General features: G+C 43.1%; 1 protein-coding gene across 2 annotated transcripts in view; it reads right to left on the minus strand.

The window, feature by feature from the left end:
- LOC115155726 (TSC22 domain family protein 1) overlaps nucleotides 1–27,135 on the minus strand; it is a 93,561-nt gene that overhangs the window by 18,355 nt on the left and 48,071 nt on the right. The window contains exon 1 of one of the 2 annotated variants that reach the window (XM_029702629.1): nucleotides 5,109–5,539. The exons of the other annotated variant lie outside the window; for it this stretch is intronic. Coding sequence (XP_029558489.1) covers nucleotides 5,109–5,194 — 86 coding nt within the window. The 5' untranslated portion in view covers nucleotides 5,195–5,539. Of the gene's footprint in view, nucleotides 1–5,108; nucleotides 5,540–27,135 lie in introns of those variants that run through there. 2 annotated transcript variants of the gene reach the window in all.

Genomic DNA, 27,135 nt, shown 5'->3' on the forward strand with positions numbered 1-27,135 from the left:
ATGAACTTGATAGAACTAAAAATGCATGCATTGTCTAACATAATGTCCTAGGAGTGTCATCTGATGGAGATTGTAAAAGGTTAGTGCATAATCTTAGCTGATTTTATGGTTTTGGTGACGTCTGTCTTTGAATTGACAATACAATACACACAGCTATTGTCAATGTACTCTCCTAACATAACCTAACTTTATGCTTTCCCCGTAAAACCTTTTTGAAATCGGAAAACGTGGTTAGATTAAGGAGATGTTTATCTTTCAAAGGGTGCCAGATAGTTGTATGTTTGAAAAACTTGAATTTTGACATTTATTTGGTTTCAAATTTGCCGCTCTTGAAATGCACCTGCTGTTGATAGGGTGCGCCACGGGTGGCACGCTAACGTCCCACATAGCCCCAAGAAGTTAAGGTCACAGTTATGAAAATGTAGGACAGTAAAGAAGCCTTTCTACTGACTGAAAAACACCAAAAGACAGATGCCCAGGGTCCCTATTCATCTGCGTGAACGTGCCTTAGTCATGCTGCAAGGAGGCATGAGGACTGCAGATGTGGCCAGGGCAATAAATTGCAATGTCCGTACTGTGAGACGCCAAAGACAGCGCTACAGAGAGACAGGACGGAGAGCTGATAGTCCACACAGTGGCAGACCACATGTAACAACATCTGCACAGGATCGGTACATCCAAACATCACACCTGCGGGACAGGTACAGGATGAAACAACAAGTACTGCCCGAGTTACACCAGGAATGCACAATCCCTCCATCAGTGCTCAGACTGTCCGCAGTAGGCTGAGAAAGGCTGGACTGAGGGCTTGTAGGCATGTTGTAAGGCAGGTCCTCACCAGACATCACCGGCAACAACGTCGCCTATGGGCACAAACCCACCGTCGCTGGACCAGACAGGACTGGCAAAAAGTGCTGTTCACTGACGAGTCACGGTTTTGTCTCACCAGGGGTGATGGTCGGATTCGCGTTTATCATCGAAGGAATGAGCATTACACCGAGGACTGTACTCTGGAGCGGGATCGATTTGGAGGTGGAGGGTCCGTCATGGTCTGGGGGCGGTGTGTCATCATCGGACTGAGCTTGTAGTCATTGCAGGTAATCTCAACGCTGTGCATTACAGGGAAGACATCCTCCTCTCTCATGTGGTACCCTTCCTGCAGGATCATCCTGACATGATCCTCCAGCATGACAATGCCACCAGCCATACTGCTCGTTCTGTGTGTGATTTCCTGCAAGACAGGAATGTCAATGTTCTGCCATGGCCAGCAAAGAGCCCAGATCTCAATCCCATTGAGCATGTCTGGGACCTGTTGGATCGGAGGGTGAGGGCCATTCCCCCTAGAAATGTCCGGAAACTTGCAGGTGCCTTGGTGGAAGAGTGGGGTAACATCTCACAGCAAGAACTGGCAAATCTGGTGCAGTCTATGAGGAGATGCACTGCCGTACTTAATGCAGCTGGTGGCCACACCAGATACTGACTGTTACTATTGATTTTGATGCCCCCTTTGTTCAGGGACACATTAATCCATTTCTGTTAGTCACATGTCTGTGGAACTTGTTCAGTTTATGTCTCAGTTGTTGAATCTTGTTATGTTCATACAAATATTTACACGTTAAGTTTGCTGAAAACAAACACAGTTGACAGTGAGAGGACGTTTCTTTTTTTGCTGAGTTTATGTACATGTAGGTAGAGCTATTAAAGTGACTATGCATAGGTAATAACAGAGTAGCAGCAGCGCGGGGGGGGGGGGCAATGCAAATAGTCTGGGTAGCCATTTGACTAGATGTTCAGGAGTCTTATGGCTTGGGGGTAGAAGCTGTTTAGAAGCCTCTTGGCCCTAGACTCGGCGCTCCGGTACCACTTGCCATGCGGTAGCAGAGAGAACAGTCTATGACTAGGGTGGCTGGAGTCTGACAATTTTTAGTGCCTTCCTCTGACACTGTCTGGTATAGAGGTCCTGGATGGCAGGAAGCTTGGCCGGTGATGTACTGGGCTGTACGCACTACTCTCTGTAGTACCTTGCGGTCGGAGGCTGAGCAGTTGCCTTACCGTGCAGTGATGCAACCCGTCAGGATGCTCTCGATGGTGCAGCTGTAAAACCTTTTGAGGATCTGAGGACCCATGCCAAATCTTTTCAGTCTCCTGAGGGGGAATAGATTTTGTCGTGCCCTCTTCAGTCATAGGAAAGGCATCCATCTTTACACACAATTCACAAAACGTTATCTAGTTCTGCAGAACTTAGCTTGTGTTTAGCCTGAGGTGCTCAGTACTGTACTGAGTCCATCCATCCTAATTACAACAGCACTGTTCCCACTGAGGCCCTGCAGTTAAGTAAGAGGCTCAATGCCCTGTTCTCTCTTCCTGTCCTCTTTGACTGGAGGTGGCTTTAACCTATTACACAGGCCCAAATATATACCTGGGAAGTGCACAGCCTGACCTCAGTCCACACACACACACACACACACACACACACACACACACACACCACAGCTACTTAGCCCTGAGCTATACTGGGCTCCATTCATAAAGCACTAGGGCCATACTAGGACAGGCTTCCAGGAAGCTGTGCTTAACCAATGTTCTGTTCCCTCTCAGTGTCACTGACCTGTAGGTCCCCAGCCAATGACAAGCAACATATAACGGAGGTCGGCGGTGACTATCTGGTCAACAGCATTTTCCAATCACAGAAGTGCTTTTTTCTACCTGGGGCAGCAGGTAGCCTAGTGGTTAGAGCATTGGGCCGGAAGGGTTGCTGGATCGAATCCCCGAGCTGACAAGGTAAAAATCTGTCGTTCTGCCCCTGAACAAGGCAGTAAACTCACTGTTCCCTGGTAGGTCGTCATTGTAAATAAGAATTTGTTCTTAACTGACTTGCCAGATCAGATCCTTAAATAAAGGTAAAAAATACAGTTGAAGTCGGAAGTTTACATACACTTAGGTTGGAGTCATTAAAACCGTTTTTCAACCACTCCACAAATTTCTTGTTAACAAACTATAGTTTTGGCAAGTCGGTTAGGACATCTACTTTGTGCATGACAAGTAATTTTTCTAACAATTGTTTAAAGACAAATTATTTCACTTAAAATTCACTGTATCACAATTCCTGTGGGTCAGAAGTTTACATACACTAAGTTGACTGTGCCTTTAAACAGCTTGGAAAATTCCAGAAAATGATGTCATGGCTTTAGAAGCTTGTGATAGGCTAATTGACATAATTTGAGTCAATTGGAGGTGTACCTGTGGATGTATTTCAAGACCTACCTTCAAACTCAGTGCTTCTTTGCTTGACATCATGGGAAAATCAAAAGAAAACAGATAAGACCTCAGAAAAAAGATTGTAGACCACAAGTCTGGTTCATCCCTGGGAGCAATTTCCAAACGCCCGAAGGTACCACGTTCATTTGTACAAACAATAGTACACAAGTATAAACACCATGGGACCACGCAGCCGTCATACCGCCCAGGAAGGAGACGCATTCGGTCTCCTAGAGATGAACATACTTTGGTGCGAAACGTGCAAATCAATCCCAGAACAACAGCAAAGGACCTTGTGAAGTTGCTGGAGGAAACAGGTACAAAAGTATCTATATCCACAGTAAAACGAGTCCTATATCGACATAACCTGAAAGGCCGCTCAGCAAGGAAGAAGCCACTGCTCCAAAACCGCCATAAAAAAGCCAGACTACGTTTTGCAACTGCACATGGGGACAAAGATTGTACTTTCTGTAGAAATGTCCTCTGGTCTGATGAAACAAAAATATAACTGTTTGGCCATAATGACCATTGTTATGTTTGGAGGAAAAAATGGGAGGCTTGCAAGCCGAAGAACACCATTCCAACTGTGAAGCACGGGGGTGGCAGCATCATGTTGTGGGGGTGCTTTGCTGCAGGAGGGGCTGGTGCACTTCACAAAATAGATGACATCATGAGGCAAGAAAATGATGTGGATATATTTAAGCAACATCTCAAGACATCAGTCAGGAAGTTAAAGCTTGGTCGCAAATGGGTCTTACAAATGGACAATGACGCCAAGCATTCTTCCAAAGTTGTGGCAAAATGGCTTAAATGTCAGGAATTGTGAAAAACTGAGTTTAAATGTATTTGGCTAAGGTGTATGTAAACTTCCGACTTAAACAGTATATAAAATAAACCCTACCCTTAACTCCAAAAATATATATAATAAAGAAATTATAAGCAGTTAATGTCCCAGACAAGGCTTACTTACTAACTTAGTTACTTAATGTACTTGCACACCAATTCTGACAATATTGCTTCTCTTGTCCATTCAATGTGATGGTAGATAATGTTAAACCCATATCTAAGATAAGCTAACCTACATTTTGACTATGTACTGTGTGCCATATTGCTGTATCGTACATGGTTAGGTAGGAGACCTACTGAAGACACAGTAAGGATCTGATCTGGCCCCAATCCAATACACTCACCTAGATCATGTATGCAACAATTACATACTGACCAATACCATGGAACCAGCAGGCAACAACTAAGCAACCATCACAAACTGTCAACTGACAAATAGTGACAACATCAGTCCCCTAAACCATGCAACTACTAAAACAACTGAACAGGCACACAACTATCAACACACAAAAGCATACACAATATATGCCCTGCTTAAGTTAATTTTGTTCCGTAAAAAACAAGACAAACAATTAACCCTTACCCTACATAATCTTTACTATGTACCATGCATAACGATTTTTTCATAACATTATCATACAGTAAATTTTTTAATACTGACATGCGCACATTCCAATTCTACAACTGTATTAAATCTAATCACTATCCATGTTTCAAATGAAAGAAGTAATACCAATCGTTAAACAAATGGTTAGACTGACAAAGCCAAGAGCACTAGAGACAATGCAGCTTAGTGTCTTCCTTCCGTTGGCTTGTTTCCAGACTCCTGCACAGTTAGAGCAGACAGAGTCTATACCTCTTCAGTGACAGTATTAAGAGACTAACCCTGTTGTTAGCAGACACGGTAGACAAAGAGACTAGGTAAGTATTGTCAACAGTAGACTAGCTCCAGTAAGGGAGGACTAAGTCAGCATTGTTTATCTCCTGTATGAGTCTTCGTTTACCTCTTGAGGTGTTGCTCTAGTTCCCTGAACAACAGCTTCATGGCCATCTCGTCCCGGCTTTGCACCCGGACCACCAGCTCTCTCATCGGGCTGTCCGTCAACTCTCCTCCAATAGAATCCGATATATTCCTATTTTCTAGTCCCTCGGTCCCTTTCTCTCTCTTAAAATCACTGTATATTCCTTATCAGTTCCACCAGTCTGGAGAGCATTGGTGGAGATGTGGGGACAAGCCAGGGCTGTGTATGTATGTCTCTAGCCTCTGTGTGCTTCTCCAAGGCAGGCGAACTAGCGACTGATTGAGCAAAAACAAGAGTAGGGCACCTGTGACATCACAGTCCTGCGTGCAGTCATGTGACCTAGTGTTACATAAACCATCAAAACAGATTAGCTTCTTCCCTGATGAGCACTTCTTCTCCTCCTCCTATCCTCCCCTTTCCCTCTCTCCTCCCCGGTGAGCCCTGGGTCTACTACCCTCCAACAGACAAGAGAGGTGGTTACCATTCTCACTCTACTCCACCGTTATCCAAACACTCACCCTCTACCTTCCTCCAGGGTGGTTTTGGACCCCCCTCTGTGTTTAGGAGACCCCTGCCCCCCCAAAGGCAGGGTATGTCAGGAGGGCCGAGTCTGGCCCCTGCATTTGAGCCAGGTCTTATCCTGTCACTTCTCATCAACAGGGTGGGCTAATGGGGGGCTTAATGCCTGCACACACAGAAAGAGTACAACACACACACGCGTCTGCAAACTTAGTCAGCCAGCAGCCTGGGTTAGGGGAACAACAACACAGACAAGGACAAAGCAGAGGGATTTACCTGTTCAAATACACTGAGGCCTGAGTCAGAGTGGGCTTTCTATTGTTCAGATGTCCAACTGGGGCAGTTTACATTAGCCTGAAGAATACAGACTTGACCCATGATGGGACAGCAACCTCTTTCACACGCAACTGACTACACACACTTAATAAGCCATCTAATAACTTATACCTTATTGACTATGACACTTTATGTCTACAAGTGCTCTGATTGGTTGGTAAACTCAAGTGAAAGCCCACAGATGGTGATGGGGTGGAACACAGTATGTTATAGAGCAACATACTGTATTGTAATTGTGTTGCTGATTATGCCTGGTTGAATTAACCCTGAAGGGATTGATCCAGTCATATTCTATTGTTTGGTACATTTGGGATTTGGGAAATAGTGGGCTAAAGATGCTATCCCTGATCTGCCAGTCTGATCCCTACCATCTGTGTGTGTGTGTGTGTATATGTGTGTGTGTATGTATATGTCAACCCAACGTGTGTGAATGTGTAGCCTACTTCTTACACAATCACCAGTTTATAAATAGCAAGTCCTAAACCATTCACTGACGGTGATACCATTTATTTTGTGAAAGAGATTTGGAGAATGTCCCTCAGCTTATACATGAAATAGAGGTAGAAAGGGAGAGGGAGAGACAGGTGCCATTTGAATATTTGGACTGAGAGCAGCAGGTCACACAACAGAGCTGAGTCCTCCTCTCTCCAGCTCTCACTCTCAACAGAGAAGAATGGACCAGATACACCATCTCAGAGAGGCGGAGAGAGATAGATGTGTATGAAGTACATGGATCTTAGTACCCGTGCGATGCGTTGGGCTGACCGCACCAGCCTCTGGAGAGCACGGCAGTTGCGAACGGTGCAATTCTTGTATCAGGCGGTGATACAGCCTGACAGGATGCTCTGAATGGTGTAGAAATTTGTGAGGGTCCTACGGGCCTCCTGAGGTTGAAGAGGCGCTGTTGCATGAAGGCACCATTTCCGGTTGTCCGGTTGTCAGTGATGTGCACGCAGAGGAATCTGAAGCTTGGACCCTCTCCACTGTGGCCCCGTCAATGTGGATGGGGTGTGCTCTCTCTGCTATCACCTATAGGTTGTCAGTGATGTGCACGCAGAGGAATCTGAAGCTTGGACCCTCTCCACTGTGGCCCCGTCAATGTGGATGGGGTGTGCTCTCTCTGCTATCACCTATAGTCCACAATCAGCCCCTTCATTTTGTTGACGTTGAGGGAGAGGTTATTTTCCTGGCACCCCTCCGCCAGGGCTCTCACCTCCTCCCTGTCTCATCATTATTGGTAATCAGGCCTACCACTATTGTCTCGCCATCACCCACTTGTCATTTTTGCAGATTGAAAATGTTTTGAGCTAGTATTACAGTAAGTCAATATTTATATTTAGGAATTAGCATGGCATTTAGCCAATTAATATAATGCACCTTTGGATTTTACCCTGGTCTCAAAAGCGAATGGTTAGAACGTTTGTAAAGTTAGGAGAGCTTGTTCCATGAAAGCAAAATTATAGCTGTCTTTTACAAAATTACCCTGTACATGTAAAAATCGGTTTGGGCTCCCACGGACCGATGCAAATTGGTAAAATGTTACATTCCTATATTATAGTAATTCCCATATGTAACATGTGGTCAAGTGGATCCAATAGTTCATGAAAGGTTCAGATGGCGTTTTACAGCCCACCATTGAACAAATATCCCCAAACATTACTAAGAAACGTACAGGTTTACTAAGCTGAGTTCTCGAAGGTGCTCTGCTATGTGTATGTATGGTCTGATAGGGATCACTGGATAGTAGTGATGTGGGGGAGAAATCGATAGTTACATATCGTCATATTTGGGATGATATTATATCGATATCTTACTCCAAGTATCGATTACAAAGAAAATAAAGATACAAATAATAAACTTGCTACTGTCGGTTTTTTATTTATTTAACCCTTATTTTACCAGGTAAGTTGACTGAGAACACATTCTCATTGACAGCAACGACAAGGGGAATAGTTACAGGGGAGAGGAGGTGGCGATGCATGAGCTGATTGTAAGATGGGGATGATTAGGTAGCGTAAGCTATTCGGCTGTACATGTGCAAAAACACCAGTATTTTTCATCCTATAGCATTTACTTCATCTTCTTTTTAAATATTGAGCCAACATGTTTACAGCACTTTTATTTACTTCACTAATCAAAACTCGTTTTCTCATGCTCTCTCGTCTCTCTGCAACAGACATCTAGTGAACAATATGTTTGAAACATCAAATCGCAATATCGAGTTGCAATACATTCGGAATCGTGAGAATCGCAATAAATATTGTATTGGCACCTACAGCTGAAGTTGGAAGTTTACATACACCTTAGCAAAATATATTTAAACTCAGTTTTTCATAATTCCTGACATTTAATCCCAGTAAAAAGTCCATGTCTTAGGTCACTTAGGATCACCACTTTATTTTAAGAATGTGAAATGTCAGAATAATAGTAGAGAAAATGATTTATTTCAGCTTTTACTTTTAACATCACATTCCCAGTGGGTCAGAAGTTTAAATACACTCAATTAGTATTTGGTAGCATTGCCTTCAAATTGTTTAACTTGGGTCAAACATTTTGGGTAGCCTTCCACAAGCTTCCCGCAATAAGTTGGGTGAATTTTGGCCCATTCCTCCTAACAGAGCTGGTGTAACTGAGTCAGGTTTGTAGGCCACCCTTTTTCAATTCTGCCCACAAATTTTCTAATGGGATTGAGATCAGGGCTTTGTGATGGCCACTCCAATACCTTGACTTTGTTGTCCTTAAGCCATTTTGCCACAACTTGAAAGTATGCTTGGGGTCATTATCCATTTAAAAGACTCCCCTTTTTTCCTCCAAACATAACGATGGTCATTATGGCCAAACAGTTCTATTTCTGTTTCATCAGACCAGAGAACATTTCTCCAAAAAGTACGATCATTCTTCCCATGTGCAGTTGCAAACCGTAGTCTGGCTTTTTTATGGCAGTTTTGGAGCAGTGGCTTCTTCCTTGCTGAGCGGCCTTTCAGGTTATGTTGATATAGGACTTGTTTTACTGTGGATATAGATACTTTTGCACCCGTTTCCTCCAGCATCTTCACAAGGTCCTTTGCTGTTGTTCTGGGATTGATTTGCACTTTTCACACACACCAAAGTACGTTCATCTCTAGGAGACAGAACGTGTTTACTTCCTGAGCAGGATGACGGCTGCGTGGTCCCATGGTGTTTATACTTGCGTACTATGTTTGTACAGATGAACGTGGTACCTTCGGGCGTTTAGAAATTGCTCCCAAGGATGAACCAGACTTGCGGGGGTCTTGGCTGATTTCTTTTGATTTTCCCATGATGTCAAGCAAAGAGGCACTGAGTTTGAAGGTAGGCCTTGAAATACAGCCACAGGTACACCTCGAAATTACTCAAATGATGTCAATTAGCTTATCAGAAGCTTCTAAAGCCATGACAATTTTCTGGAATTTTCCAAGCTGTTTAAAGGCACAGTTAACTTAGTGTATGTAAACGTCTGACCCACTGGAATTGTGATACAGTGAATTATAAGTGAAATAATCTCTCTGTAAACAAGTGTTGGAAAAATTACTTGTGTCATGCACAAAGTAGATGTCCTAACCGACTTGCCAAAACTATAGTTTGTTAAGAAATTTGTGGAATGGTTGAAAAACGAGTTTTAATGACTCCAACCTAAGTGTACGTAAACTTCCGACTTCAACTGTAAGCATCATGACAATATTGTATCATGAGGTCCCTAGCAATTCTCAGCCCTATGAAAGGTGTCTGACAAAGCGTGTGCTGATCTACACAGCAGTCATTACATAGATGGTGTGAGAAAAACAAAGGCTACAGGTATGACTAATGTGGAGTGAAACCAGGCATTAGCAGGTCTAACACACATAAGACACTCCCACACATCGTTCTGGGGCACGATGCACCGCTCAAAGACATTATGAATACGCTCAAAGAGAAAGCTGCAGAAAGACTAGAGATTCTTACATGAACCATGAAGAGGGGCAAAAGACAGAATACAGAGAAAGCAGAGAGACAGAGAGAGAGAGGGGACAGAAAGGGAGAGGGAATGAGAGGGGGACAGAGAGAAAGAGGGGGAAGAGAGAGAGTCAGTCGTGCCTGCGGCTGTAACAGTAGTCTCCCTCATCAGTCTTTGTGTGGAGTCACTGGGCTGTTGATGAGAAGTGACACATGGGGGGGTGTGATGTTAGAAGCCTTTACTGGAGCCTAGAACCAACTGATGTTCCCCTCCACACACAACCACCAACACGGCGGGACCACTCCAGTGTGTGTTTGTGCGTGTGTGCGGTCACTGCGGTGTGAACTGGGGCTTATCCCCAGAGACAATAGCAGAGCTGTCCAATTTGGGGCGATGGGAGAGAAAGCGGGGGCAATGAGGATAGAGGAAAGCGAAAGAAGGAAGAGAGGGGGATCTGTACATTGGCCTAGAACATGATGTTCTAGCTCCAGACGGCTAGTCAAGCCAGAACATTACTTCCACTCCAGCAGTTGAGTGAACTGGGAGGGCTGAGCTGGATGTATGATACTGTACACTCACCGGTTCTGTTTGGTTCAGTCACATAGTCATGTTATAGTGCGTTATATGGACCCCCGGCATGAGTCTTAATCAAACATGATTGGTTGGCCCTTTCACACTATTAACCTCAGGAGACACACACACACACACACACTTATCTTCAGGACACTTACTGTCCGTACATACCCAAACACAGATGGGTGGTTTGATTGTTTCCAAACAGACCAGGAGTTCACACTACCAGATAACAGATCCTAATCCACCATCTAGTACATACTGTACACTATCAATTATTTCCTGGAATATAAAAGCTGAAAAGTCATCAAAAAAGAACAGTATTTGTAAGTGATGTAACATAGCACAGGTCCTCATCAATATCCTGTCAGTAATCAACTGATAGGATTCACACAGATTAACAGACCAATGCACCACACACAGGCTCTATCACACACACATCCCTTACATTCATACTGCCATAAGAGGGTTAATCGGAGGGCAGACGTGTACAGTTCATGTAGAGTGTAAACCAGCCAACTGCTTTACCCACATCCACTGAAATGCAATAGAGACACGCGTCAAATGTCCTATAAATTGGGGACATTGTGTTCCTGCATAAGGAATGTTTTTCTGTTAAATGAGGTGTGTGTGTTCATGCATGTGTGTTCATGCATGTGTCTGTTCATGTTTGTGTGATGTGCTGTGTACTCCTGTGCAGCTCATGTTCTACTGAACAAGAGTAATCCCTCTTGGTAACAGAGAGCAGCTTCAGAGCATAAATACTGCACTAAAACACACACCCCTCCCCCACTCACATACACAAGAGAGAAGACAGAATAGTGAAGTACACTGGCTGTAAAGTCCAAAGTCTGATATTTCAGAGAAGTGAGGCCAGTCCTTACAGAAGGTTCAAGTGTTGATCTGTAACCTCTTCAACTAGAACGTACCCATTCTAATCCCTATTGTCCCAACACTTATTAAACTACCAGATTTACACCACTGTTCAAAAATGTGGGGTCGCTTAGAAATGTCCATGTTTTTGAAATAAAAGCGCATTTTTGTCCATTAAAAAAACATCAAATTGATCAGAAATACAGTGTAGACATTGTTAATGTTGTAAATGGCTATTGTAGCTGGAAACGGCTGATTTTTTTAATGGAATATCTATAGTTGAAGTCGGAAGTTTACATACGTTTACATACAAGCCAAATACATTTAACCTCAGTTTTTCACAATTCCTGACATTTAATCCTAATAAACATTCCCAGTCTTAGGTCAGTTAGGATCACCACTTTATTTTAAGAATGTGAAATGTCAGAATAATAGTAGAGAGAATAATTTATTTCAGCTTTTATTTCTTTCATCATATTCCCAGTGGGTCAGAAGTTTACATACACTCAATTAGTATTTGGTAGCATTGCCCTCAAATTGTTTAACTTCGGTCAAACGTTTTGGGTAGCCTTCCACAAGCTTCCCACAATAAGTTGGGTGAATTTTCGCCCATTCCTCCTGACAGAGCATGTGTAACTGAGTCAGGTTTGTATGCCTTCTTGCTCGTACACGCCTTTTCAGTCCTGCCCACACATTTTCTATAGGGTTGAGGTCAGGGCTTTGTGATGGCCACTCCAATACCTTTACTTTGTTGTCCTTAAGCCATTTTGACACAACTTTGGAAGTATGCTTGGGGTCATTGTCCATTTGGAAGACCCATTTGCGACCAAGCTTTAACTTCCTGACTGAGGTCTTGCTTCAATATTTCCACATAATTTTCCTGCCTCGTGATGCCATCTATTTTGTGAAGTGCACCAGTCCCTCTCTGCAGCAAAGCACACCCACAACATAATGCTGCCACCCCTGTGCTTCACAGTTGGGATGGTGTTCTTCGGCTGGCAAGACTCCCGCTTTTTCCTCCAAACATAACGATGGTCATTATGGCCAAACAGTTCTATTTTTGTTTCATCAGACCAGACATTTCTCCAAAAAGTACGATCTTTGTCCCCATGTGCAGTTGCAAACCGTAGTCTGTTTTTTCTTATGGCGGTTTTGGAGCAGTGCCTTCTTCCTTGCTGAGCAGCCGATGTCGATATAGGACTCGTTTTACTGTGGATATAGATACTTTTGTACCTGTTTCCTCCAGCATCTTCACAAGGTCCGTTGCTGTTGTTCTGGAATTGATTTGCACTTTTCGTACCTTCAGGCGTTTGGAAATTGCTCCCAAGGATGAACCAGACTTGTGGTCTACAATTTTTTTCTGAGGCCTTGGCTAATTTCTTTTGATTTTCCCATGATGTCAAGCAAAGAGGCACTGAGTTTGAAGGTAGGCCTTGAAATACATCCACAGGTACACCTCCAATTGACTCAAATTATGTCAATTAGCCTGTCAGAAACTTCTAAAGTCATGACATAATTTTCTGGAATTGTCCAAGCTGTTTAAAAGCACAGTCAACTTAATGTATGTAAACTTCTGACCCACTGGAATTGTGATACAGTGAATTATAAGTGAAATAATCTGTCTGTAAACAATTGCTGGAAAAATTACTTGTGTCATGCACAAAGTAGATAGTAGAGTAACCGACTTGCCAAAACTACAGTTTGTTAACAAGACATTTGTGGAGTGGTTGAAAAATGAGTTTTAATGACTCCAACCTAAGTGTATGTAAACTTCTGACCCACTCCTCTTTCTATTCTGGTTAGAACCAGTTTGCGCTGTTCTGTGAAGGGAGAAGTACACAGCGTTGTACCAGATCTTCAGTTTCTCGGCAATTTCTCGCATGGAATAGCCTTCATTGCTCAGAACAAGAATAGAATGACGAGTTTCAGAAGAAAGTTCTTTGTTTCTGGCCATTTTGAGCATGTAATCGAAACCACAAATGCTGACGCTCCAGATACTCGTCTAAAGAAGGACGGTTTAATTGCTTCTTTAAATCAGCACAACAGTTTTCAGCTGTGCTAACATAATTGCAAAAGGGTATTCTAATGATCAATTAGCCTTTTAAAATGATCAACTTGGATTAGCTAACAACGTGCTATTGGAACACAGGAGTGATGGTTGCTGTGGGTTGGGTTATATCCTGCCTGTTTGGCTGTCCAGGCGTATCGTCGGATGGGGCCACGGTGTCTCCAGATCCCTCCTGTCTCAGCCTCCAGTATTTATGCTGCAGTAGTTTGTGTCTCGGGGGGCTAGGGTCAGTCTGTTATATCTGGAGTATTTCTCCTGTCTTATCCGGTGTCCTGTGTGAATTTAAGTATGCTCTCTCTAATTCTCTCTTTCTCTCTTTCTTTCCCTCTCTCGGGAGACCTGAGCCCTAGGACCATGCCTCAGGACTACCTGGCATGATGACTCCTTGCTGTCCCCAGTCCACCTGGCCGTGCTGCTGCTCCAGTTTCAACTGTTCTGCCTGTGGCTATGGAACCCTGACCTGTTCACCGGACGTGCTACCTGTCCCAGACCTGCTGTTTTCAACTCTCTAGAGACAGCAGGAGCAGTAGAGATACTCTGAATGATCGGCTATGAAAAGCCAACTGACATTTACTCATGAGGTGCTGACCTGTTGCACCCTAGACAACCACTGTGATTATTATTATTTGACCCTGCTGGTCATCTATGAACATCTTGGCCATGTTCTGTTATAAGCTCCACCCGGCACAGCCAGAAGAGGACTGGCCACCCCTCATAGCCTGGTTCCTCTCTAGGTTTCTTCCTAGGTTCTGGCCTTTCTAGGGAGTTTTTCCTAGCCACCGTGCTTCTACACCTACATTGCTTGCTGTTTGGGGTTTTAGGCTGGGTTTCTGCACAGCACTTTATGACCTCAGCTGATGTAAGAAGGGCTTTATAAATACATTTGATTGATTGATTTCTGATAATGGGCCTCTGTACGCCTACGTAGATATTCCATTATTTATTTTTTTATCTGCCGTTTCCAGCTACAATAGTAATTCACAACATTAACAATGTCTACACTGTATTTATGATCAATTTGATGTCATTTTAATGGACAAAAAAATTTGCTTTTCTTTCAAAAACAAGGACATTTCTAAGTGACCCCAAACTTTTGAACGGTAGTGTATGTTGTTTTCCCACAACCACTCAACAACCTCCCCTGCTTCCCTTCCCCCTCCATCCCGCTCTTCAGCTGTCCATCTGTCTGGTCAGCTGATGACTGCTCTGTCCATCTTCTGACTGGAACAGTAGTGAGGAACAGCTACAATCCGGGTTTGGAAAAAGAGAGAGAGAAAGGGAGGGAGAGAAAGAGAGAAAGACACAGCCAAAGAGCTTTCCAACCTACAGCTCCATGACACAGCAGAGAGCTGAGAACAGAGGGTAGAGAGGACCTAGCTTCTGTCCACTGCCAGCTTTTCAGCCAGCCCTACCCATCCATGCCCTCTCACAGAGACATGAACTGCTGGGGCTCAGTGATATACACCCTTATGACTATCAGACTATACTCATGCACACACAGAGAGAGCACATGAGCTACTGCCCAGAGCCACAAACACACGTCCTATAATGTGTAGATAAAAAGCCACAGCACGCAGAGCATGCGCACACAAGCCTCTTCAGAGAAGATTTGAAAATTGCTTTTTCCTCACTGCTTCTCTAACATGCTACAGTATAGCCTAATAATGACTAACTATCTGCACATTATAGGACAGGGACTTGACATGAAGTGGTTTAACTAAGTGCCTAATGCTAGTAGCAAATAGTGTACAGTAATGAAATAAGCGGTGGTCGATGTTATATAATAATAGCACTTAGCTCCCTGAATGAGCCTACTGATTACGAGCTCCAATACCCCCGTCTCCATAGGCGTCTGTCTGTCATCTCAGAATATAGGAGAAATTACATCAGTTCCAAATTAGAGCCGTTACTGCTCCCTCAAATCCTCCGTTATTCCCCGTGTGTATCTGTACGTGTAAACCTATAGAGTAGTTAGTGTGACAACTGGTACACTTTCACTTAAACACCAACTAAAACACTTGAATAGCCCTTTCAGGAAATTGGATGATTGATGCTAGCTATAAAAGGTGTGTAGTACAGACCTCGAACCATTATCCTTTCCCTCAGTTTCTGGTCTTGAGTTAAAGACATCAGTTGACCAACACCTGAGCTTTGCTTATCTGCCGCTTCAGAGAAGTTGATCATGGAAGTTCATTCTGGGTGGATATACAGCTAAACCCTGGCCTGTAGGCCTACAGGCCCTGACCCCTCTCCTTCCGGTGCGTGTTGGTGTATCTTATAAGATGTTCAGAGAGAGAGGAAGAAGCGAGTGGAATAACTAGAGAGACTGCATCAGTCCAAAGGCAGTGACGACAGAGGGCAAACATAAACACCGCTTAATCCTACAGAAAACACATAGCTCAGTGGCTGCAGATCCATACATGGACTGGGATATACACACCTTGAGTGTGTACAGTGCATTCGGAAAGTATTCAGACCCCTTGACTTTTTCCACATTTTGTTACATTACATCCATATTCTAAAATGGATTTTTTTTTAAATCCCCTCTAATCAATCTACACACAATACCCCATAAGGACCAATTATTCAAAATAAAAAACTGAAATACCACATTTACATAAGTATTCAGACCCTTTACTCAGTACTTTGTTTAAGCACCTTTGGCAGCGATTACAGCCTAGAGTCTTCTTGGGGAGCACTGCTGCACAGCTATTTTCAGGTCTCTCCAGACATGTTCGATCGGGTTCAAGTCCGGGCTCTGGCTGTGACACTCAAGGACGTTCAGAGACTAGTCCCGAAGACACACTTGCGTTGTCTTGGCTGTGTGCTTAGGGTCATTGTCCTGTTGGAAGGTGAACCTTCACCCCAGTCTGAGGTCCTGAGCACTCTGGAGGAGGTTTTCATCAAGGATCTCTGTACTTTGCGGCGTTCATCTTTCCCTTGATCCAGACTAGTCTCCCAGTCCCTGCAGCTGAAAAACATCCCCACAGCATGATGCTGCCACCACCATACTTCACCGTAGGGATGGTGCCAGGTTTCCTCCAGACGTGACGCCTGGCATTCATGCCAAAGAGCTTAATCTTGGTTTCATTAGACCAGAGAATCTTGTTTCTTATGGTCAGAGTCCTTTAGGTGTCTTTTGGGAAACTCCAAGTAGGCTGTCAAATGTGCCTTTTACTGAGGAGTGGCTTCTGTCTGATTGGTGGAGTGCTGCAGAGAAGGTTGTCCTTCTGGAAGTTTCTCCCATCTCCACCAAGAAACTCTGGAGCTCTGTCAGAGTGACCATCGGGTTCTTGGTCACCTCCCTGACCAAGGCCCTTCTCCCCTGATTGCTTAGTTTGGCCGGGCGACCAGCTCTAGGAAGAGTCTTGGTTGTTACAAACTACTTGCATTTAAGAATGATGGAGGCCACTGTGTTCTTGGGGACCTTCAATGCTGCAGAACATTTTTGGTACCCTTCCCCAGATGTGCCGACAATCCTGTCTCAGAGCTCTACGGACAATTCCTTCGACCTCATTGCTTGGTTTTTGCTGGCATGCACTGTCAACTGTGGGACCTTATGTAGACAGGTGTGTGCCTTTCCAGATCATGTCCAATCAATTGAATTTACCACAGGTGGACTCCAACCAAGTTGTAGAAACATCAAGGATGATCAATGTAAACAGGATGCACCTGAGCTCAATTTTGAGTCTCATAGTAAAGGATCTGAATACTTATGTAAATAATAATTATTACTTATTTTTTTATAAATGTGCTAAAATTTCTAAACACCTGTTTTCGCTTTGTCATTATGGGGTATTGTGTGTAGATTGATGAGGACATTTTTATTTAATCCATTTTAGAATAAGGCTGTAACGTAACAGAATATGGCAAAAGTCAAGGGGTCTGAATACTTTCCGAATGCACTATTTTTGGACCACTAACACAGAGGAGAGTGAGTCCATCTCCGGATATGCTACTTTCACAGAAACCTTCAGAAAGGTCTTCCTGTGCTAGTTAACTCAGACACTGACCTGTGTCCTGGGCAGTAACACACATATACAACCTCTAGCCTGGATACTACTGTTGAGGCCAATGGAGACGCTGTGCGCATTTGAGAGTGTGTTTATATTATGACATTGAGAGCCCAGAGGTCAGAGGGACAAAGAAAGATAGAGGAACAGAGAAAGAGAAAGCTAGAAGGATGGAGCGAGAGATATAGCTGTGGTGCGGGGGCAGATGCAGAGCAGAACAGGTTTGAACCGGTCAGCTGTGACTGACTGTTCTAAAGGACAGGCCCTATTACAGCATCACAACACTGCAGGCCAGTTAGGATGCTTTAACCAGATGCCCGCAGCAGTAAGTAATAGCACAGGGCTGGATGGGCTTGTGGCCATTTAGGGCCTACCATCTAATGCCGTCACTGGTCAACCCTGCCAAACTACAGTCAAGTGGTCAGAGTGAAGTCTTAACATTACTGGGTCATTTCACCAATTTAGTGTCTTTTGAGAAGTGTAACATTTTTTGGGGGGGGATTTCACCTATTTTAACATTTTCATGAGCCGTGTTCGAATACCCACACTGTATTCTACATACACTACATACTATTAGTTAATTTTAGTATACTGTAAACAAACGATATCCTTTCAGTTGAGTATACTAGCGCTTCGCCTGTCAACCGGAAGATGATGCTGTTGCTATGCAACTTCTTGCTAGCTTGTTACCATAACAAATTACTAGCTAGACATCTTACGACTTCATTAACAATGTCCATTGAGAACGCACAACAAATACACCACTTAGCTAAGCTAAGAATTACGTGAAAATTCAACTCAAACGTTGAGTTAGATAGCATATAGTTAATAAACTGGCAAATTCGATGTATTGGTAGCCAACTAACGTTAGGTACCTAGCTAACATACCAAGCAACTGCTGTAATGACATGCTATGCGGTTTGTAAGGCTAGCGTAGCTAACAAATTGTCAGTCAACAAAATGTAACTTAGTCATTAGTTTATTTCATTGCTCAACATTTGTCATAATTAGTTAAAGCAATGAATTTGTATCCTCTCTCATCGGACTTCGGCTGCATATTTACCTCAACTTTCTTCAAATCCGAAAATATTGCGAAGCTACGCCCAATGCCTGAAGAATTGCATTATGGGCCCTAAAAACACGGAAATAGTGTCCACTGCTTGTATATGTACTACGTCAACGGAGAACTTTTGGCATACTTACTATATCCATACTATGACCAATAAGCATACTACATACTCAATTTAGGTGACAAATAGTAAGGTTAGTGCAGTTAGCATGATTATACAAACACAGCTATGGTCAAAAAATGAAATTGTTAAAACATTTCTAGCCTGTATCTACGGGCAACAGATTTGACGTATAATGCTCGACCCGCTCAGTTTTCCACCACAAAATTGCCGAAAAGCATAGAACCAGCTCACCTGCTTTTACTCAATGATTAGACTATAATATGTTCAATGTTTCTTTTCAATTTCCTTTTTAAAAATGTATAGTTTCACCATATTAAAACGAGAGTTCAGTTCACTTAACAGGGTTGACCTTAAAATAAGGGACAGACATAAATGAATCACTAAATTCTATTATACAAATAATAATCTTCAGAAATGACTGTCAGAGCAACAAAAATAACTAAGGCTTTACAATGACGGTCAAACTTGGAGACATTTTAGGATTAAGTGGATAAAAATATTTTAGAAGTGACAGGGTTGGAGGGACATGTGAAAATGCTGCAATGTTTGCACTTTAGCAAGCCTTTATTCATATATTGAACTTTCCATGTGGTCTATATTAAAAGTGCACTATGTAATATAACAGGCTTTTGGAATGCAGTATTGGTGCACAATTTCTATTCATAATATCAAAGGGACACAAAAGGCACTCATTTTGTGAGATGCCCCTACTAACTACATATTTCACTGTTTAATGTAATGGCATAAGGGAACTCACCTACAGGTGGGCAGCAAAAGGGCAGGTCAGGAGAGAACATGGGGGGAAGGGAGACAAAACAACAGATTAACATACAGTATAGTACATACATACATCCACACATGATTCACAAAGTTCAACAAGGGTGTGACTGCCACAAGTCACTTCTGAACAGCATTTGGTATACAGTGCATTCAGAAAATATTCAGACCCCTTCCCTTTATCCACATTTTGTTACGTTACAGCCTTGTTCTAAAATGGATTAAATGTAATTTCTCCCTCATCAATCTACAGGTTTTTAGGAATGTTTGCAACATTAAAAATTTAAAAACAGAAATACCTTATTTACATAAGTATTCAGACCCTTTGCAAAGGGTCAGAAACTTTCCAGTAAATTTCTGGAATTTTTCCTGAATTCTTTGATGGGAAGTTAAGCCTGGGAATTTTGATAAAATTAATTTAAAAAGTTGACTGTCGGTGAGGGCGCGCACTTTGTTATTTATCTCCGGTAATGAACATACTATTCTTCGTCTTAAATTTTAGCGTTTATTTACATATTAGGGTACCTGAGGATTGATTAGAAACATTGTTTGACTTGTTTGGACGAAGTTTATTGGTAACCTTTGGGATTCATATGTATGCATTTTGAATGAGGGAAACCGGTGGATTACTGAGTCAAGCGCACCAAATAGACTTATTTTGGGATATAAAGGACTTTATCGAACAAAACGACCATTTGTGATGTAGCTGGGACCCTTTGGATTGCAAACAGAGGAAGATCTTCAAAGGTAAGTGATTTATTTTATCGCCATTTCTGACTTTCGTGACACCTCTGCTTGCTTGGAAAATGTTTGTAATGCTTTTGTATGCGGGGCGCTGTCGCACCTACCCCAAAGAGGTTAACTAGTAAATAGTAGCCTAGAGCAAAGTGTGTTTAAATAATTTCTAACTTGTTAACAATTTCTGCTAGTAAGTTTTTGCTACCATGTGGGTTTTCGCTTGCATGAGCCTGCTAACTGAGGAGCGTTAATTCACCCGTTTCCATACATGTTTCATTTTAAAACATCTTACAAAGGAGTTGTTTAATCTAACTGTTTAACTAATTTATCTGTACATGGAATTCTGTTTTTTTTTTTTTTACCTTTTTTTTCTTCTAATCTTTACAGGAAAATGCCACGTGCACTATCTGATGTGTGGAGACATTTCACTGCAGCTAATGTAGAAGGAAAAGCTGTGTACATTTGCAAATACTGTGCCAAATCATATGTGAAGAACGCAACAAAGATGCAGAATCATCTGGCCAAGAGCATAAAGTTCCCTCAGTGCTCACAACAAGCAACCTGACAAAAATCCCTCTACTTCTATTCTAGATGAAAATGATGAATTGGACATCTTATCGATAGCAACAGCTCATGGTCCTCCTGGAATCAGATTTTTTTTGTTTGACTCAATGGCGGAACGTAGTCAGAGAAATGCGGATGAATGTCTTGCTCGAGCTGTGTATGCAACTGGTTCACCTCTGATGCTCACAGGCAATGTGTATTGGAAGAGATTTGAATGTTTTTCGCCCAGCATACACCCCTCCAACCAGACATGCTTTATCTACTAATTTGCTGGATGCAGAGTTCAACAGAGATCAAGTGAAGGTCAAGCAAATCAGAGAAAGCAGACTATTGCAATCATCTCTGATTGGTGGTCGAATGTTCGTGGGCAAGGAATAATTAACTACATCATCTCCACCCCTCAACCAGTATTCTACAAGAGCACAGACAAGGGACAACAGACACCGGTTTCCACATTGCAGATGAGCTGAAGGCAGTCAATGACCTTGGACCACAGAAGGTATTTGCACTGGTGACAGACAATGCTGACAACATGAAGGCTGCTTGGTCTAAAGTGGAGGAGTCCTACCCTCACATCACACCCATTTGCTGTGCTGCTCATGCATTGAATCTGCTCCTCAAGGACATCATGGGACACAAAACATTGGATACACTCTACAAAAGATCCAAGAAAATGGTTAGGTATGTGAATGGTCATCATGTTATAGCAGCAATCTACCTCACCAAGCAAAATGAGAAGAATAAGAGCACCACATTGAAGCTGGCCAGCAACACCCTTTGGGGTGGTGTCATCATATTTGACAGTCTCCTGGAGGGGAAGGAGTCTCTCCAAGAAATGGCCATATCACAGTCTGCCGATCAAGAGGGTCCTTCAGGATTATGTATTTTGGAGAGAGTGGTAAGCAGCCTAAAACTCCTGAAACCTATAGCAGTAGCCATTGCAAGGATTTAGGGAGACAATGCCATCATGTCTGATGTTCAGACTCTGCTTGCAGATGTAAGGGAAGAAATCCGTACTGCCCTGTCCACTTCACTGTTGCTCCAAGCAGAGGAAACTGCAGTTCTGAAATACATCAAAAAGCGCGCCGACTTCTGTCTGAAGCCCATCCATGCCGCAGCATACATGTTTGACCCCAAGTATGCTGGCACAAGCATCCTGGTGCAGAGATCAACAAGGCCTACGGTGTCATCACAACCATGTCTCACCACCTTGGTCTGGACGAGGTGGTGGCAGTCTGGCGAAGTACACTTCCAAGCAAGGGCTTTGGGATGGAGATGCACAATGGCAGTCATGCCAACATATATCATCAGCCACCTGGTGGAAGGGACTTTGTGGATCTGAGGCTCTTTCCCCTGTTGCCTCCATCATCCTCCAAATCCCAACAACATCAGTCGCCTCAGAGCGCAACTGGTCCTTGTTTGGGAACACACACACCAAAGCATGCAACAGGCTGACCAATACAAGGGTTGAAAAATTGGTGGCCATCCGTGCAAATTTGAGGCTTTTGGAGCATGACAACGAGCCATCCTCAAGGTTGGAAAGTGACAGTGAAGATGAGGCCTCAGAGTCTGATTTTCAAGAGGTGGACATTGAGGAGGTCCAGAAGACATGGAAGCCAGAGAGGAAGACAACCAAAGCTTTAGTTTCTAGACTATCATTTTACAGATGTATGTTAAAAACGTTTGGATGGACCATTGGGGATCATTCAATATTCCCTTTCTTTTGTTGTTCAGTGAAATCATCCCATGTGAATAGTCAACTAATTTAAATAAAGTTACATTCGTAACTAAATTGTTTTTTATTTCTATTGTAAGGTTTTAATCATTTGCAATTATGTCTACTTATGATAAGGCTTATGTTTGTCTCCATATGAAAGGTACATATTTCCAATGCAAAAAACATCTACATTTAAATGTTATTAATTTTCATTTGCATATATTTCCATTAATTCCCATATATTCACGGTAATTCCCATATATTCCCGTTAATTCCCACAGAAAGTTTCCACTTCTGAATATTCCCCAAAATGTGCAACTCTAGCTATGACACTCGAAATTTAGCTCAGGTGCATCCTGTTTCCATTGATCATCCTTGAGATGTTTCTACAACTTGATTGGAGTCCACTTGTGGTAAAAACCTATTTTTGCTTTGCCATTATGGGGTATTGTGTGTAGATTGGTGAGGGAAAAAAACAATTTAATCCATTTTAGAATAAGACTAACATAACAAAATGTGGAAAAAGACAAGAGGTCTGAATACCTTCCGAATGCACTGTAGGTTTACAGTGAATGCAGTCTCTCTCTCTCTGTGTGTGTGTGTGTGTGTCTCAAATCAAATGTTATTTTATCTGTGTGTGTGTGTGTGTGTGTGTGTGTGTGTGTGTGTGTGTGTGTGTGTGTGTGTGTGTGTGTGTGTGTGTGTGTGTGTGTGTGTGTGTGTGTGTGTGTGTAAGTAATACACAGGTAAATAGTGGGGTTAGGCAAGGTGAAGGTTAGGGCAGGAACAGTGACTAGGCCAAAAGGGAGGGTAGAGCAAAACAATTATTGGTAGAGCCTGTGTGTAGGTTACATTATACGGTTACACAACAGAAAATATCTTCCTAATAAATGCCCATAGTAGTATAGATACCCGTGCCACAAGTCACTCCACACACGCACACCCTCTTGCTCCCCCTCTCGGTTTCTCTATAGTCACCAAGCCTGCTGACACATTCAACCCAGAGCCATAGGGCCTATCCTCACCCAGCCTAATCTTAAACACTACTACACCATAGCCATAAACAGGCCTATTCCTCTAGGCCATGACTAGGTAAGGCTATGTGTTCCATACATTCAGAGGCCGGGGTGTGGTTTTGTCATTGTTACTCAAAGTAACATCATTAGGTAACTGTCCACTGGTCTCCTCCCACTTCACACCAGTACAGCAAATCTCTAACCATACTTGAAGAAATATACCTATGCAACACATGACCAAGTCGCTTAAAAGTGTCTGCTAAATGGCATACATAATGATTTATTTTTATAAACCACTTCAGACCCAGTGGGGAATATTTACACAGTATAAGTCCACAGTTTTCTCTCTCTCTCTCCCCATAACCAGCAGGCAAACTCAACCCATCAGGGAGATTCTCCAGTGAACAGCAGAGGGAGGAGGATGATTAAAGGAATGACACTGACATCTGGTGGACGTTAGAGGTAACAGCACAGTTTAGAGTTTTCCCATAACAGCAATGACTGTGTGCGCACACACAGTGTCTTTCTAAAAACCAGTGTTTGCTTTGTCATTATGGGGTATTGTGTGTAGATCTGATGGGGGGGGGGGGGGGGGGGGGACTATTTAATACATTTTAGAATAAGGCTGTAACATAACAAAATGTGGAAAAAGTCAAGGGCCCTGAATACTGTCCGAATGCACTGTATATATATATATATATAGTATATACAGTGCATTCGGAAAGTATTCAGGGCCCTTGACTTTTTCCACATTTTGTTATGTTACAGCCTTATTCTAAAATGTATTAAAAAGTCCCCCCCCCCCCCCATCAAATCTACACACAATACCCCATAATGACAAAGCAAATACTGGTTTTTAGAAGCATTTGATAATATATTCAAAATAAAAAACAACTATCACATTTACATAAGTAATCAGACCCTTTACGCAGTACTTTGTTGAAGCACCTTTGGCAGCGATTACAGCATTGAGTCTTCTTGGGTATGACACTACAAGTTCTCCCATTCTTCAATGCAGATCCTCTCAAAGGGTATTTTACTGAGGAGTGGCTTCCGCCTGGCCATTCTACCCTACCATAAAGGCTTGATCGGTGGAGTGCTGCAGAGAAGGCTGTCCTTCTGGAAGGTTCTCGCATCTCCACAGAGGAACTGACCATTAGATTCTTTGTCACCTCCCTGACCAAGGCCCTTCTCCCCCAATTGCTCAGTTTGGCCAGCTCTAGGAAGAGTGTTAGTGGTTATAAACTACTTCCATTTAAGAATGATGGAGGCCACTGTGTTCTTGGGGACCTTCAATGCTGCAGAATATTTGTCACCCTTCCCCTGATCTGTGCCTCAAAATCCTGTCTCGAAGCTCTACGGACAATTCCTTTGACCTCATGGCTTGGTTTACAGTCTAACCAGACACCTAGGTATTTGTAGTTGTCCACATATTCTAAGTCAGAACCATCCAGAGTAGTGATGCTAGACGGACGGGCGGGTGCGGACAGCGATCGGTTGAAGAGCATGCATTTAGTTTTGCTTGCATTTAAGAGCAGTTGGAGGCCACGGAAGGAGAGTTGTATGGCATTGAAGCTCGTCTGGAGGTTAGTTAACACAGTGTCCAAAGAAGGGCCAGAAGTATACAGAATGGTGTAGTCTGCGCAAAGGTGGATCAGAGACTCACCAGCAGCAAGAGCAACATCATTGATAAATACAGAGAAAAGAGTCGGCCCGAGGATTGAACCCTGTGGCACCCCCATAGAGACTGGCAGAGGTCCAGACAACATGCCTTCCGATTTGACACACTGAAATCTGTTTGAGAAGTAGTTGGTGAACCAGGCGAGGCAATCATTTGAAAAACCAAGGCTGTTGAGTCTGCCAATAAGAATGCAGTAATTGACAGAGACGAAAGCCTTGGCCAGGTTGATGAAGACGGCTGCACAGTATTTTCTTTTATGGAAGGTGGTTATGATATCATTTAGGACCTTGAGCGTGGCTGAGATGCACCCATGACCAGCTCGGAAACCAGATTGCATAGCGGAGAAGGTATGTTGGGATTCGAAATGGTCTGTGATCTGTTTGTTAACTTGGCTTTCGCAGACTTTAGAAAGGCAGGGTAGGATAGATAACGGTCTGTAACAGTTTGGGACTAGAGTGTCACCCCCTTTTATGAGGGGGATGATCGGGGCAGCTTTCCAATCTTCAGGGATCGCAGACGATACGAAGGAGAAGTTTAAACAGGCTAGTTATAGGGGTCACAACAATTGCGGCAGATAATTTTAGAAAGAGAAGATCCAGATTGTCTATCCCAGCGGATTTGTAGGGGTCCAGATTTTGTAGCTCTTTCAGAAGATCCGCTATCTGGATTTGGGTAAAGGAGAAATGGGGGAGGCTTGGGCAAGTTGCAGTGGCGGGGTACAGAGCTGTTGACCGGGGTAGGGGTAGCCAGGTGGAAAGCATAGCCAGCCGTAGAAAAATGCTTATTGAATTTCTCGATTATCGTGGATTTATCGGTGGTGACAGTGTTTCCTAGCCTCAGTGCACTGGGCAGCTGGGAGGAGGTGCTCTTATTCTCCATGGACTTTACAATGTCCCAGAACTTTTTGGAGTTTGTGCTACACGATGTCACAACAAGATGGAATGACATATTGGAGCGCTATCTTGAACAGCAGGTAGCTGTATACTCTGTACTGACAGACAAGATCCTGAAAAAAAGATATCATCACCTTGTCGGATGATGACGTGAAAGTGGCAGGGGAGGTGCTCAAACCGGTTACAACCCTATTGAGCACTGAAACTGCACCGTCTTTGTCCATGATCCTACCTCTGAAAACAAGGATTCTACAATCCATGGCCCCAAGTGAGGAAGACCACACCATCACAAGACATATCAAGCCTGCCATTAGAGAGCCCTGAACCCCAGATACCCCCCTAATGTACAGGACTACTTTCCTAGATCTACTGCACTGGATCCAAGGTTCAAGTCCCTGTCTCACCTAGACCCTGCCCTATGGCGGAGGACATACAGTGATCTCACCACTGAGATTGTGGCCACTGAAGAGGTAACAAAAAAAATAAGAGTGAATTACTAAATATGGTGCTGTCTAATCTTAGTCTATGCTATTGCTATTATTTTATTTGAAATTGTATTAAATGTTATTGCCATAATTATACTTCTATGAACTATGAAATATGAAAATAAGTAATTAGTTGAATAGATCAAGTCATTTTTTCTGCAGGGTCAAGCCACAGAGTCGACAGGAGCAGACTCGGAGGCATCTCCTCCACAAAATCATTTGGCCATGAAGGAGCTTTTCGGGGAGACCTTTGCGAGCAAGGACACAGGCAACACGTTTGCCAACACCATCAAAGAGGTGGCGTCATCCTACAAGGCAGCAAGCGGTATTCCAGTGGATGGTGATCCACTGGCATGGTGGAAAAGCAATGGAGTGTAAATACCCTCACATTGCCATGACGGCAAGAAGCTACTTGGCTGTGCCTGGCACTTCATTACCTAGTGAGAGGGTGTTCTCCACGGCAGGGGACAGTGTGACTGCAAAGAAGTCTACCCTCTCCCCAGACAATGTAGACATCCTCATCTTTTTGAAAAATAATTTGTCGTTATAAGCTCAGGTCTGCTTTGCTTTCTTTTTTTTGATGACGTGGACAAAGGCTATTTTTTCATTCA

This window comes from Salmo trutta, chromosome 20, assembly GCF_901001165.1.
Source record: "Salmo trutta chromosome 20, fSalTru1.1, whole genome shotgun sequence".
In the NCBI taxonomy this organism is placed as follows: domain Eukaryota; kingdom Metazoa; phylum Chordata; class Actinopteri; order Salmoniformes; family Salmonidae; genus Salmo; species Salmo trutta.